The sequence below is a fragment of the Staurois parvus genome, unplaced genomic scaffold (assembly GCF_062004578.1).
Source record: "Staurois parvus isolate SC_StPar_1 unplaced genomic scaffold, SC_StPar_1.0 ptg001181l, whole genome shotgun sequence".
NCBI lineage: Eukaryota > Metazoa > Chordata > Amphibia > Anura > Ranidae > Staurois > Staurois parvus.
Genome location: NW_028318977.1, coordinates 4,125,001 through 4,140,921, shown reverse-complemented (window position 1 = coordinate 4,140,921; position 15,921 = coordinate 4,125,001). Strand labels below are relative to the sequence as shown.

The window sequence follows — 15,921 nt, the reverse complement described above, 5'->3', positions numbered from 1 at the left end:
GTCAATGTTACAAAATTGTGCTTAGACATTAGGATTTGTTTTACCCTTAGGCAGGAAGGGGTTAAGTACCATCTCTATGCTGATGACACACAAATCCATCTTTCTACCCCTCACCTCACCCCTTCAGTCTCCTCTCGCATTACTAACCTTCTAAGTGACATATCGGCATGGATGTCACTCCACTTCCTCAAACTCAATCTTTCCAAAACTGAGCTCTTAGTATTCCCCCCAGCCCCTGCCCCCTCCCTTGACTTCTCCATCAAGATCAATAACACTACCATCAGTCCCACCCCTCACGTCAGGGTACTAGGTGTAATCCTAGACTCCAATCTGTCCTTTCAGCTCCAGGTCCAATCACTGACAAACTCATGTAGACTTCACCTCCGCAACATCTCCAAGATACGGCCGTTCCTAACCTTGGAAACCACTAAGCAACTCATTCACTCCCTTGTTATCTCTCGCATTGACTATAGTAACTCCCTCCTCATTGGCCAACCTCATTGCAGGCTATCCCCTCTTTAGTATATCATGAATGCTGCTGCCAGACTCATCCACCTTACTAACCATTCCATATCTGCCATCCCTCTCTGCCAATCCCTCCACTGACCTCCACTCAGTGTCCTCCATCCCTCTCTGCCAATCCCTCCACTGGCCTCCACTCAGTGGCCTCCACCCCTCTCTGCCAATCCCTCCACTGGCCTCCACTCAGTGTCCTCCACCCCTCTCTGCCAATCCCTCCACTGGCCTCCACTCAGTGTCCTCCACCCCTCTCTGCCAATCCCTCCACTGGCCTCCACTCAGTGTCCTCCACCCCTCTCTGCCAATCCCTCCACTGGCCTCCACTCAGTGTCCTCCACCCCTCTCTGCCAATCCCTCCACTGGCCTCCACTCAGTGTCCTCCACCCCTCTCTGCCAATCCCTCCACTGGCCTCCACTCAGTGTCCTTCACCCCTCTCTGCCAATACCTCCACTGACCTCCACTTAGTGTCCTCCACCCCTCTTTGCCATTCTCTCCACTGGCCTCCACTCAGTGTCCTCCACCCCTCTCTGCCAATACCTGCACTGACCTCCACTTAGTGTCCTCCACCCCTCTTTGCCATTTTCTCCACTGGCCTCCACACAGTGTCCTCCATCCCTCTCTGCCAATCCTTCCACTGGCCTCCACTCAGTGTCCTCCACCCCTCTCTGCCAATCCTTCACTGGCCTCCACTCAGTGTCCTCCATCCCTCTCTGCCAATCCCTCCACTGGCTTCCCATTGCCCAATGGATAAAATTCAAAACATTAACAATAACATATAAAGCCATTTATAACTCTGCCCCAAATTACATCACCAATCTTGTCTCCAAATATTACCCAAATTGCCCAAATTGTACTCTCCGCTCCTCGCACGACCTCCTACTCTCTAGCTCCCTTGTCTTCTCCTCCCATGCTCATCTCCAGAACTTCCCCCATCCTCTGGAACTCTCTACCCCAATCTATCGCCTACTCTGCCCACTTTTCAGCGATCTCTAAAAACCTATCTCTTCAGGGAAGCCTATTCTGCCTTCAGCTAATAATGGAATCTTCTACTCCTCCTACCAGTCCATCCCCCACAATTATTACCTTTTGATCCACCAGCTCCTCCCTCTTAGATTGTAAGCTCCAAGGATCAGGCCCTCCTAACCCTCTTGTATTGATCTGTATTGTTGCTGTATTGTCTCCCGTTATATTGTAAAGTGCTGAGCAAACTGTTGGTGCTATATAAATCCTGTATAATAATAATTATTATTATTATTATTATACAGGATTTATATGGTGCCAACAGTTTGCGCAGCTCTTTACAATATAAGGGAGACAGTACAATTACAATACATTTCAGTACAGAAGGAATAGGAGGGTCCGGCCCGTGGAGCTTACAATTTATAGGAAGGGGGAGATGATACAAAAGGTGATAGCTGCGGGGGATGATCTGGTGGAGGTGATTCAAGTACAGTTCTTAGGTGGAGGTGGGGTAGGCTTCCTTGAAGAAGTGAGTTTTTAAAGATAGCCTAAAGGCAGACAGGGTGGGGGCTGACTGGACATGCTGTGGTAGGGAGTTCCAGAGGATGGGAGAGGCTCTGGAGAAGTCCTGGAGGCGAGCGTGGGAGGAGGTGACGAGGAAGCTAGAGAGGAGGATATCATTGAAGGAGTGGAGTGGGTGATTTGGGCGGTATCTGTGGATGAGGTTGGTGATGTAGCTAGGGGCAGTGTTGTGGATGGCTTTGTAAGCTGTGGTTAGTATTTTGAATTTTATACGTTGGGTTAGTGGAAGCCAGTGAAGGGATTGGCAGAGAGCGGCAGCAGTCGCTGATCGGGTGATAAGGTGTATGAGTCCAGCAGCAGCATTCATAATAGACTGAAGGGGGGATAGCCTGTGTAATGGTAGACCAGTGAGGAGGGAGTTGCACTAATCGAGGCGGGATATAACCAAGGCGTGGATAAGTTGTTTTGTGGTGTCATTGGTCAGGAAGGGGAGGATTTTGGAAATGTCCCGGAGGTTGAGGCGGCAGAATTTAGCCAGTTAGTGGATGTGGGGCCAAAGGAGAGATCAGAGTCTAGGATTATGCCTAGCACCCTGGCATGAGGGGAAGGACCAATGGTTGTGCTGTTGATCTTAATGGTAAAGTCATGAGTGGGGGATCGGGGGGAGGAAATATTACAAACTCAGTTTTTGAAAGATTGAGTTTAAGGTAGTGATGTGACATCCATACTGATATGTCGCTTAGTAGATTTGTGATACATGAGGAGATTGAGGGGGTGAGCTGGGGAGTGGAGAGATAGATCTGGGTGTCATCAGCATAGAGCTGGTATTGGAAGCCATGGGAGGTTATCAGTTGGCCCAGGGAAGAGGTATAAAGAGATAAAAGGAGGGGCCTAAGAACAGAACCTTGGGGTACCCAAACAGAAAGAGGAAAAAGAGCGGAGGAGGAGTTGTATGTGACGCTGAATGTACGCTGAGAAAGGTAAGAGGAGAACCAGGAGAGAGCAGAGTCACGGAGGCCGATGGAGTGGAGTTTACTGAGGAAGAGCGGGTGGTCGACTGTGTCAAAGGCAGCCAAAAGGTCAAGGAGTATGAGCATGGAGTAATGACCGTTAGTTTTAGCAGTTAGTAGGTCATTAGTGAGTTTTAGTAGGGCAGTTTCTGTGGAATGTTGTGGGCAGAAGCCAGACTGACGGGGATCAAGAAGGTTGTTGTCGGTAAGGTAGCAGTTCATACGGTTGTGAACAAGGCGCTCGAGAAGCTTGGAGGCGAACGGGAGCAGGGAGATGGGTCTTAAGTTATTCAAACAGGTGGGGTGGGGTCCAGCAAGGGTTTGTTGAGGATGGGGGTAACCAGTGCATGTTTGAGTGGGGAGGGAAAGGTGCCCATGGAGAGTAAGAGGTTGAAGATGTGGGTTAGAGAGTTTAGGATAGAGCAGGAAGGAGGCTGCAACAGTCGTGAGGGGACAGGATCCAGGGGACAGGTGGTGAAGTGGGCCTTGGAAAGGAGTTCGGTAACTTCCTTGATGGCAACAGGGTCAAAGGAGGAGAGTATAGAGTTTGGTGTTGAGCATGGTATGTTGGTTAGAGGGGGAAGCTTGACACTGGAGATCTCATCACGAATTGTGTCAAACTTCTTCTTGAAGTGACTGGCAATCTCCTGTGCAGTAAGTAAGTTGGTGGGTGGAGGCAGTGGGGGGTGGACTAAAGAATTAAGGGTAGAGAAGAGTTGACGAGGATTGGATGAGAGGGTCTTGATGAGAGTGTTATAGTGGAATTGCTTAGCAGCGTGGAGGCCAGAGTTGTATTTGAGAAGAGCGGATTTGTAGAGGGTAAAGTTTTTCAGGGATTTATTTTTACGCCATGCTCGCTCAAGAGTGCGGCTGCGTCTCTTGAGACTTCTGGTGTCATCTGTTTGCCAGGGTTGTGACAGGCGAGGCCTGGTTCTCCTTGTAGAAAGAGGAGCAAAAGCGTCCAGGGAGAATGATAGATAGTTGTTGTAGACAGATGTGGCCAGCTCTGGGCAGGACAGGGGTGCAATTGCATCATAGAGGCTCTCAGTAGTGAAGTGGAGAAGGTCAGGGCTGAGGTAATGGAGGTTTCTACAGGTAACGGTTTGCTGGTTGGAGGCATGGGAGGTAGGAGACAGGGAGAGTGTGAAGATGATAAAGTTGTGATCAGAGAGAGGAAAAGGGGTGTTAGAGAGGTTACAGGGAGTGCATAGGTGGGAGAATACAAGGTCAAGGGTGTTGCCATTGCAGTGGGTGGTGGACTGTGACCATTGTGTTAGGTTAAAAGAGGAAGTTAGGTTGAGTAGCTGAAAGGTGGCAGGTGTGTGAACATTGACTGGGATGTTAAAGTCACGGAGGATGATGGCAGGCACCTCAGAGGAGAGAAAGTACGGTAGCCATGAGGTAAAGTCATCGAGAAAGTGTGAAACTGGGCCCAGGGGCCGGTAGATGACAGTGATCCTCAGACAAACAAGACAAAAGAGATGAATACAGTGCACTTCAAAAGAGCGGAGGGACAGAGACGGAGGGGCAGGAAGAACCTGGAACGTGCTTTGTGGAGAAAGAAGAAGTCCAACTCCGTCCCCTTTTCATCCACTGGGTCTGGGCGAGTGAGTCCAGAGGAGGCTGCCATGGGAGAGTGCAGCTGAGGAGACAGAGTCGGAATCCTGAAGCCAGGTTTCAGTAATAGCAAGACGGTTGAGGGAGTAGGAGAGGAAGAGGTCATTAATAGTAGAGAGTTTGTTAGAGGCTGAGCAGGCATTCCAGAGGGCACATAGGAGGGAGGGGTTGGTGCGTAGAAGCATTACAACCTAGACATTATGAAAAACATCAAACTTTACCTGCATAAGCTATAATTGGTAATAAAGAAACTGATTCATCCTCAGGATCTGAAACCACAAAAAAAAAAGCTTTAAACAAACCTCAAAACCAAAACATTGTTGACTATATCATATTTAAATAGATCGTCTTATATTATTCTTTAAACAGTATCCAAAATGTCAGTGAAGAACATGACGGGAACATCTGGATGAGAAAAGCTTTTTCTGTTTCTCTGACCACTGGTCAACCTTCTTCAGAAGTTAAATAAGTGAGAAATAGTCTATAAGGACATGTATTGCTACCACTGAAGGAGCCTCTTGGTAGCTTGGGTCCTCAAACATCAAAGAGACTAATCCGGGAAAAACCTGGAAGAAAGTTATTGCCAGGTTCTTCCAGGTTTTTCCTGGATTAGCCTTTTTAAAAAGCTGGAGGACCTTTCCATGTATGGAGCTATTAGTTATCAAACAATACTTGCGGTGATAGAACCTGCACCTGTACTAGTAATGGTGGGTGTTTTATTAGACCTATTGGCTACTTTTTATACAGAAACGATATAACTTTTTTTGTTTGGTTGTAATTATTGCTACTATTTTTGTTACGTAGTTCCTCATTGTGGCTATCAGTGAGGCCTCAGTGCCTTTTTGGAGGGTCCTTGTTCGGTTGGTGCCTGCCTAGATGTGGTATGGGGAGGGTTGGTGGACTCAGCTACACACCAGATGCTTTTAAATATAGCGGAAACCTATTGGGATCACCCATTTTGGGGATTCCAACCAACATAATGAGGCTAATTCATACTGTGTCTCTACCCTATGCGACATTGCTCTTCATTGGAAGTCACCAGCAGTGCCTTTGTCCTCTGTTTTGTGTAGAGTTGATCTGGTCATGCTCATGGAACGTATTCAATATACATTGCTAGATAGGATGAAATTATTCAACAGAAAATGGGATGGTTGGAAGACATTTCGGCATTTATTGTTAGAATGATGGGTTATCATAGATTGATTGGCATGGTATCTTTGTTGGTTGTGTAGTTGTTCAGTATATCTTCCTGCCTACCTCATTCATGTACTCCAACTTTCTTTTTCTATGATTCTGTTTTACTTTTTTTTTACTTATGTGCCTTTTTCTTGATGTATACTATACTTCATGAAGTGGTGCTGTTTTTGTTGTCTATCTCCTAATAAAAACATTTGTAAAAAAATAAATGTGGCGGAAACCTTTTCCTTTTTTTGTCTCTCACTGTATTACATTGTGAGTATTGTATATTTGATGTTTACATAATGATGCTGTATACAATTGCTGATAGAATTGCTGTATGATCTAAATATGTATGTTGCAGCTTCTAGAGGCTTCTAGAGGCTATATCACCTATGTACAGATCTCATCCCTGAAGAAGGAGACTTACTCTGAAACGTGTCGGAGGTTATTCAGGAACTCTGTAATGTTGATATACCTTTGTGTGGTGATATTGTATTTACCTTCAAGTAACCGTCCATATAATGATTTATGGTTGATATTTTTAAACAAATCTATGTTCAATAAAGATGGATATTTTTTGCCCATTTACTGATGCCTTTAACCCCTCGCCTACCGGGCACTTTTACCCCCTTCCTGCCCAGGTCAATTTTCAGCTTTCAGCGCTGTCGCACCTTGAATGAAAATTGCGTGGTCATGCAATACTGCACACATGTGAAATTTTTATCATTTTTTTCACATAAATAGAGCTTTCTTTTGGTGGTATGTACTAGCCGCTGGGTGTTTTATTTTTTGCGTTATAAACAAAAAAAGAGCAAACATTTTGAAAAAAAAAAGTTTTTTTCTGTTTCTATTATAAACTTTTGCAAACAGGTAATTTTTCTCCTTCACTGATGTGCGTTGATGAGGCTGCACTGATAGGCAGCACTGACGGGCACTGAAAGGCAGCACTAATGGGGACTGATAGGCAGCACTGATCAGTTGGTACTGATAGGTGGCACTGATGAGCTGGCACTGATATGCAACAATGATGGGCACTGATAGGTGGCAATGATGGGCACTGATAGGCAGCACTGATAGGCAGTACTGATGAGCTGGCGCTGATATGCAACAATGATAGGCACTGATAGGTGGCACTGATGGGTAGCACTGACTGATGGCACTTGTCTAGCGGCACTGCTGGGCACTGATGGGTGGCACTAATGGGCAGCACTGATGGGTGGCACTGCTTGGCACTGGCGGGTGGCAATGTTGGGCACAGGTGGATGGCATTCCAGGGCACTGATGGGCACAGGTGTGTGGCACTTGTGGGAGGCACTGCTGGGCACAGATGGGTGGCACTGGTGGGTGGCACTGCTGGGCACTGATCATCAGGGCACTCTATTAGTGTGAAAAAATTGATACAAATTTTGTTTAGATAAAGCATTGCATGACCGCGCAATTGTCATTCAAAGTGTGACAGCGCTGAAAGCTGACAATTGGCCTGGACAGGAAGGGGGTGAAAGTGTCTGGTATTGAAGTGGTTAATATGACCTTGATATAGATTACTGGATTGTGGTGCTGAATATATACACCATTTAACCCCGCGCCCTCCAGAGGATTCCCCCCCTTCCTGACCAGGCCATTTTTTGCGTTACAGAGCTGCGTTATTTTAACTAACAATTGCGCGGTCATGCAACACTGCACCCAAATGAAATGTATGTCCTTTTTCCCCCCACAAATAGAGCTTTCTTTCAGTGGTATTTGATCAGCTCTGCGGTTTTTATTTTTTTGCGCTATAAACAAAAAAAGACCAACAATTTTTAGAAAAAAAAACAATATTTTTGACTTTTTGCTATAAAACATGTCCAGTAAAAAAAATGTAAAAATTAAATTTCATCATAAATTTATGCCAAAATGTATTCTGCTCCATATCTTTGCTGAAAAAAAATCCCAATACATGTAAATTGGTTTTTGTGAAAGTTATAACGTTTAAAAATGGCGGTATAGATACTGGGATTTTGTTTTTTACTAGTAATGGTGGCGATCAGAGACTTATAGTGGGACTGTGGCGGGCATTCTGACACTGGGGGGGAAATGACTGTCACTGACATCCCCAGTGACACCAATACAGTGATCAGTGCTAATAAGAAGCACTGACACTGTACTAATGGCACTGGGCAGGAAGGGGTAACATGTGGGATGATCAAAGGGTTAGTGTGATGGATGTGTTTCAATAGGGGGCTGTGTCTGTGTGCTTTACACTCTAAGCACGCTGCTTTGTATGACTGTGCTATGCAGAGTCATACAAAGCAGTGTGCAGGAGCTCACATGGGAGAGAACTCTATTGTTTACAGTATTACTGTATTACTCGGCGATCACTGGCTGCCGGCGAGTAATCACCTGATGGGACCCGATGATTGACAGCCGAGGCCACGAATGGTGGTGCAGGTAGGGCAAATGCAAAATTACGTATATATACGTGATTTTATGCACCCCTGCCGCCCTGTAGCAGTATTTCTGCTATAGGCCGGTGGCAACCCATATGGAAGAAAAATATATTTTAAATATATTTTTACAATCTTCCCAATTACATTGCCATATATTTGAAATGCTACAATTTTGACTATATTCAATATATTTCAAAATATATTTCAATAAATATTTATATATAATACATGTTTAAATGTGTTTTTATTACAAAATATATGAAAAATATTTTTAAAAATACATTTCAAATATACTGTATTTCTTTAAAAATTCAAATCTACATTTTTGGAATGCATTTACAAATATATGCAAAAATATATGTTAAAATTACTTTTGTATATGTTAAAAAAATCTGAAGAGTATAGTTAAAAAATATATATTTTTTAAAATAATTTTCCTATATTTTGTAACTAAAACGCATTTCAACATGCAGTATATATATATATACTATTTTAAAAATTGTAGAATTTGAAAATACCGTATTTGCCGGCGTATAAGACGACTTTTTAACCCATGAAAATCTTCTGAAAAGTAGGGGGTCGTCTTATACGCGGGCATACAGCGAGCCGGTGTCAAGGCGGCACTTTTTCGAAGGGCGGCGCGGTGGCGGAAGGGACACTAAGTACAGGGGCGGGCAGGGGGCTTCTGTACCTTACCTGGCTCCGGTCCCGGTCCCACGACGATCCGGTCCAGGAAGCGTGGCTGCTCCTTCTTTCAGTTCGGCCGCTCGATGGTCGCGCGGCCGCTCGGCTTCGCCTACTCACTGGTGATTGGGCGCCAGCACTAGAAAGGCACACAGGCGACCAATCACCGGCGAGGAGGCGGAGCCGAGCGGCCCCACGAAAATCGAGTGAGGGAGCGGCCAGTAAGTGTGCAGCAGCACCATGCTGTGACACTCTTGGCACTATACCTCTCCCCCACTAACACTAACGATGAGGCACTGTTCCTCCCCCACTAACACTAACGATGGGGCACTGTTCCTCCCCCACTGACACCAACGATGAGGCACTGTTCCTCCCCCACTAACACTAACGATGGGGCACTGTTCCTCCCCCACTGACACCAACGATGGGGCACTATTCCTTCCTCACTGACACCAACGATGGGGCACTATTCCTCCCCCACTGACACCAACGATGGGGCACTATTCCTCCTCCCCAATGACACCAATGATGGGGCACTATTCCTCCCCCACTCACACCAACGATGAGGCACTGTTCCTCCCCCACTGACACCAACGATGGGGCACTGTTCCTCCCCCACTGACACCAACGATGAGGCACTGTTCCTCCCCCACTGACACCAACGATGGGGCACTATTCCTCCCCCACTGACACCAACGATGGGGCACTATTCCTCCTCCCCAATGACACCAATGATGGGGCACTATTCCTCCCCCACTCACACCAACGATGAGGCACTATTCCTCCCCCCACTGACACCAACGATGAGGCACTATTCCTCCTCCACACTGACACCAACGATAAGGCACTGTTCCTCCCCCACTGACACCAACGATGGGGCACTATTCCTCCTCCCCACTGACATCAACGATGGGGCACTATCCCCCCCCCCACTGACACCAAAGTAGGGGGTCGTCTTATACGCCGGCAAATACGGTATATATCAATATATTTGGGAAATATATATATATATATATATATATATATATATATATATACTACATATTGAAATTTTTTCTATTACAAAATATTTTCAAAAATACATTTCAAATATACTGTATTTCTTTAAAAATTCAAATCTACATTTTTGGACTGCATTTACAAATATATGCAAAAATATATGTTAAAATTACTTTTGTATATGTTAAAAAAAAAAAAAAATATATATATATATATATATATATATATATTACCCAAATATATTGATATACATTTCAAATTCTACAGTTTAAAAAAAAAAAATAGAAAAAAAAAAAAAAAATAAATAAATAAATATATATATATATATATATATATATATATATATATATATAAAAATCTATTTTAAAAATTGTAGCATTTGAAATATATATCAATATATTTGGGAAATATATATATATATATATATATATATATATATATACTACATGTTGAAATTTTTTTTATTACAAAATATATGAAAAATATTTTCAAAAATACATTTCAAATATACTGTATTTCTTTAAAAATACAAATCTACATTTTTGGACTGCATTTGCACATTTATGTAAAAATATATGTCAAAATGACTTTTTTTATATGTTAAAAAAAAATCTGAAGAGTATAGTTAAAAAATATGTATTTTTTAAAATAATTTTCTTATATTTTCTAATTAAAACACATTTCAACATGCACTAATATATATATATATATATATATATATATATATATATATATATATTTCCCAAATATATTGATATATATTTCAAATTCTACAATTTTAAAAAAAAAAAAATATATATATATATATATATATATATATATATATATATATATATAAAATCTATTTTAAAAATTGTAGAATTTGAAATATATATCAATATATTTGGGAAATATATATATATATATATATATATATATATATATATACACTACATGTTGAATTTTTTTTTTATTACAAAATATATGAAAAATATTTTCAAAAATACATTTCAAATATACTGTATTTCTTTAAAAATACAAATCTACATTTTTGGACTGCATTTGCACATATATGTAAAAATATATGTTAAAATGACTTTTTTTATATGTTAAAAAAAAATCTGAAGAGTATATTTAAAAAATATATATTTTTAAAAATAATTTTCCTATATCTTGTTATCTTGTAATAAAAACACATTTTAACATCCAGTGTGTATATATATATATATATATATATATATATATATATATATATATAAATCTATTTTGAAAATTGTATCATTTGAAATATATTTGGGAATAGTATGTTTAAAATATATTTCAAATATATTTTTCTTCCATGTGGGAAAGCAGTTCACGGATTCTTCTGATAATGTTTTATCAAATTTCAACTTGAAAACACACAAACCTTTTCTGAACATTTGAAGGACTCCCCAATTTACAGTAAAAACACAGGGGCCCAACATCCTTGTAGAACAAATAAAGGACTTTTTGATAAAAAGATTTTAAAAATCGAGAAAGATTTACAAGCATATAGAAGGTGTAGAGAGCTTACAATTGGGGGCATAATTACAACCTGGACATTATGAAAAACATCAAACTTTACCTGGAAAATCTGCAGTTGTTAAATCAGGTTCAACCACAGGATCTGAAACCACAAAAAAAAAAGATCTAAACAAACCTCAAAACCAAAACATTGTTGACTATATCATATTTAAATAGATCGTCTTGCTATATTATCCTTTAAACAGTATCCAAAATGTCAATGAAGAACATGACGGGAACATCTGGATGAGAAAAGCTTTTCCTGTTTCTCTGACCACTGGTCCACCTTCTTCAGAAGTTAAATTAGAGAGAAAAAGTCTATAAGGACATGTATTGCTACCACCGAAGGAGCCGCTTGGTAGCTTGGGTCCTCAAACATCAAAGAAACTAATCCAGGAAAAAACTGGAAGAAAGTTTTTCCCAGGTTCTTCCAGGTTTTTCCTGGATTATTCTCTTTTAAAAAGCTGGAGGACCTTTCCATGTATGGAGCTATTAGTTATCAAACAATACTTGCGGTGATAGAACCTGCACCTGTACTAGCAATGGTGGGTGTTTTATTAGACCTATTGGCTACTTTTTATACAGAAACAATATAATTTTTTTTTTTGGTTGTAATTATTGCTACTATTTTTGTTATGTAGTTCCCCATTGTGGCTATCAGTGAGGCCTCAGTGCCTTTTTGGAGGGGCCTTGTTCGGTTGGTGCCTGCCTAGATGTGGTCTGGGGAGGGTTGGTGGACTCAGCTACACACCAGATGCTTTTAAATGTGGTGGAAACCTATTGGGATCTCCCATTTTGGGGATCCCAACCAACATAAGGAGGCTAATTCATACTATCTGTGTCTCTACCCTATGGGACTTTCTCTTCATTGGAGGTCACCAGCAGTGCCTTTGTCCTCTGTTTTGAGTAGAGTTGATCTGGTCATGCTCATGGAACGTATTCAATATACATTGCTAGATAGGATGCAATTATTTAACTCCTCCTCTAGAGGGTAAGTGGGTAAAGAAAGACATGACACGTGACATTGGAACAGAAAAACAAAACAGTTGACATGGCATAATATAGAAGCTTAAAGGAGCACACATCATGTCTGCAAATATCCAGCGTCACCACATAGATACATGCAGAATGTAATACATCACTCGTGGATGCGACCAGAACAGTCGCAGTATGAAGATTAGCTCTAGCTCCACAAAGAAGGGGAATGTAAAGGGGGGGAGGGAGAAGGAGGGGGGAAACAGGAGAGCATGGGCATTAAGGGGGGATACATAGAAAATATCAGTGAGAGTCAAGGGGCGCACATACACCACCAAACTTTCAGCTGGATAGGGAAGGGCCTAACCAGACCCATCCAGCTTGGACACCCATGACTGCCAGGCCTTATCATATTTCCAGGGCCAACCTCAATATATGTCAGCTTGTATAGGGGCAGAGCAGTGTTACGTAGTTACATAGTCTGGCTGAAAAAGACAAAAGTTCATCCAGTTCAATCATTAAAAAAAAAAAGTTATAATCCTATACCCACAGCTGATCTAGAAGAAGGCAAAAACAACCAGCAAAGCACGATCCAATTTGCTAATGTAGGGGAAAAAAATCCTTCCCGATCCCCCGAGAGGCAATCGGATATTCCCTGGATCAACTTTACCTATAAATGTTAGTATCCAGTTATATTCTGTGTATTTAAGAAACAATCCAGGACTTTCCTACAGCAATCCACTCAGCTGGCCACAACCAACTCTTGAGGGAGTCTATTCCACATTCTCACAGCTCTTACTGTGAAGAAACCTTTCCGTGTTTGGAGATTACATTTCTTTTCCTCCAGATGTAAAGAGTGCCCCCTTGTCCTCTGTGATGACCTCAGGGTGAATATCTCTACACCGAGTTCACTATATGAACCACTGATGTATTTATACATGGAGATCATATCCCCCTTATGTATTATACATGGTGATCATATCCCCCTTATGTATTATACATGGAGATCATATCCCCCTTATGTATTATACATGGAGATCATATCCCCCCTTATGTATTATACATGTAGATCATATCCCCCCTTATGTATTATACATGGAGATCATATCCCCCCTTATGTATTATACATGGTGATCATATCCCCCCTTATGTATTATACATGGAGATCATATCCCCCCTTATGTATTATACATGGAGATCATATCCCCCTTATGTATTATACATGGTGATCATATCCCCCCTTATGTATTATACATGGTGATCATATCCCCCCTTATGTATTACACATGGAGCTCATATCCCCCCTTATGTATTATACATGGAGATCATATCCCCCCTTATGTATTATACATGGTGATCATATCCCCCTTATGTATTATACATGGTGATCATATCCCCCTTATGTATTATACATGGAGATCATATCCCCCCTTATGTATTATATATGGTGATCATATCCCCCCCTTATGTATTATACATGGTGATCATATCCCCCTTATGTATTATACATGGAGATCATATCCCCCCCTTATGTATTATACATGGTGATCATATCCCCCTTATGTATTATACATGGAGATCATATCCCCCCCTTATGTATTATACATGGAGATCGTATCCCCCTTATGTATTATATATGGTGATCATATCCCCCCCTTATGTATTATACATGGTGATCATATCCCCCTTATGTATTATACATGGAGATCATATCCCCCCCTTATGTATTATACATGGAGATCATATCCCCCCTTATGTATTATACATGGTGATCATATCCCCCTTATGTATTATACATGGAGATCATATCCCCCCTTATGTATTATACATGGAGATCATATCCCCCCTTATGTATTATACATGGAGATCATATCCCCCTTATGTATTATACATGGTATTTATACCCCCCTTATGATACATGGTATTTATACCCCCCTTATGATACATGGTATTTATACCCCCCTTATGTATTATACATGGAGATCATATCCCCCTCTTATGTATTATACATGGAGATCATATCCCCCTTATGTATTATACATAGAGATCATATCCCCCCTTATGTATTATACATGGAGATCATATCCCCCCTTATGTATTATACATGGAGATCATATCCCCCCTTATGTATTATACATGGAGATCATATCCCCCCTTATGTATTATACATGGAGATCATATCCCCCTTATGTATTATACACGGAGATCATATCCCCTCTTATATATTATACATGGAGATCATATCCCCCCTTATGTATTATACATGGAGATCATATCCCCCTTATGTATTATACACGGAGATCATATCCCCTCTTATATATTATACATGGAGATCATATCCCCCCTTATGTATTATACATGGAGATCATATCCCCCCTTATGTATTATACATGGAGATCATATCCCCCTTATGTATTTTACATGGAGATCATATCCCCCTTATGTATTATACATGGTGATCATATCCCCCCTTATGTATTATACATGGTGATCATATCCCCCCTTATGTATTACACATGGAGCTCATATCCCCCCTTATGTATTATACATGGAGATCATATCCCCCCTTATGTATTATACATGGTGATCATATCCCCCTTATGTATTATACATGGTGATCATATCCCCCTTATGTATTATACATGGAGATCATATCCCCCCTTATGTATTATATATGGTGATCATATCCCCCCCTTATGTATTATACATGGTGATCATATCCCCCTTATGTATTATACATGGAGATCATATCCCCCCCTTATGTATTATACATGGTGATCATATCCCCCTTATGTATTATACATGGAGATCATATCCCCCCCTTATGTATTATACATGGAGATCGTATCCCCCTTATGTATTATATATGGTGATCATATCCCCCCTTATGTATTATACATGGAGATCATATCCCCCCTTATGTATTATACATGGTGATCATATCCCCCTTATGTATTATACATGGAGATCATATCCCCCCCTTATGTATTATACATGGAGATCATATCCCCCCTTATGTATTATACATGGTGATCATATCCCCCTTATGTATTATACATGGAGATCATATCCCCCCTTATGTATTATACATGGAGATCATATCCCCCCTTATGTATTATACATGGAGATCATATCCCCCTTATGTATTATACATGGTATTTATACCCCCCTTATGATACATGGTATTTATACCCCCCTTATGATACATGGTATTTATACCCCCCTTATGTATTATACATGGAGATCATATCCCCCTCTTATGTATTATACATGGAGATCATATCCCCCTTATGTATTATACATAGAGATCATATCCCCCCTTATGTATTATACATGGAGATCATATCCCCCCTTATGTATTATACATGGAGATCATATCCCCCCTTATGTATTATACATGGAGATCATATCCCCCCTTATGTATTATACATGGAGATCATATCCCCCTTATGTATTATACACGGAGATCATATCCCCTCTTATATATTATACATGGAGATCATAT

At 41.1% G+C, this 15,921-nt stretch overlaps 1 protein-coding gene across 1 annotated transcript in view; it reads right to left on the bottom strand.

The window, feature by feature from the left end:
* The window catches only part of LOC149438953 (uromodulin-like), an 83,239-nt gene that overhangs the window by 61,006 nt on the left and 6,312 nt on the right, over positions 1–15,921 (bottom strand). Inside the window, exons 2-3 of the mRNA XM_089659661.1 lie at positions 11,503–11,544; positions 4,851–4,898 (exon numbers count right to left, since the gene is read on the bottom strand). Of these exons, the coding sequence (XP_089515787.1) occupies positions 4,851–4,898; positions 11,503–11,544 (90 nt within the window). The remainder of the gene's footprint in view (positions 1–4,850; positions 4,899–11,502; positions 11,545–15,921) is intronic.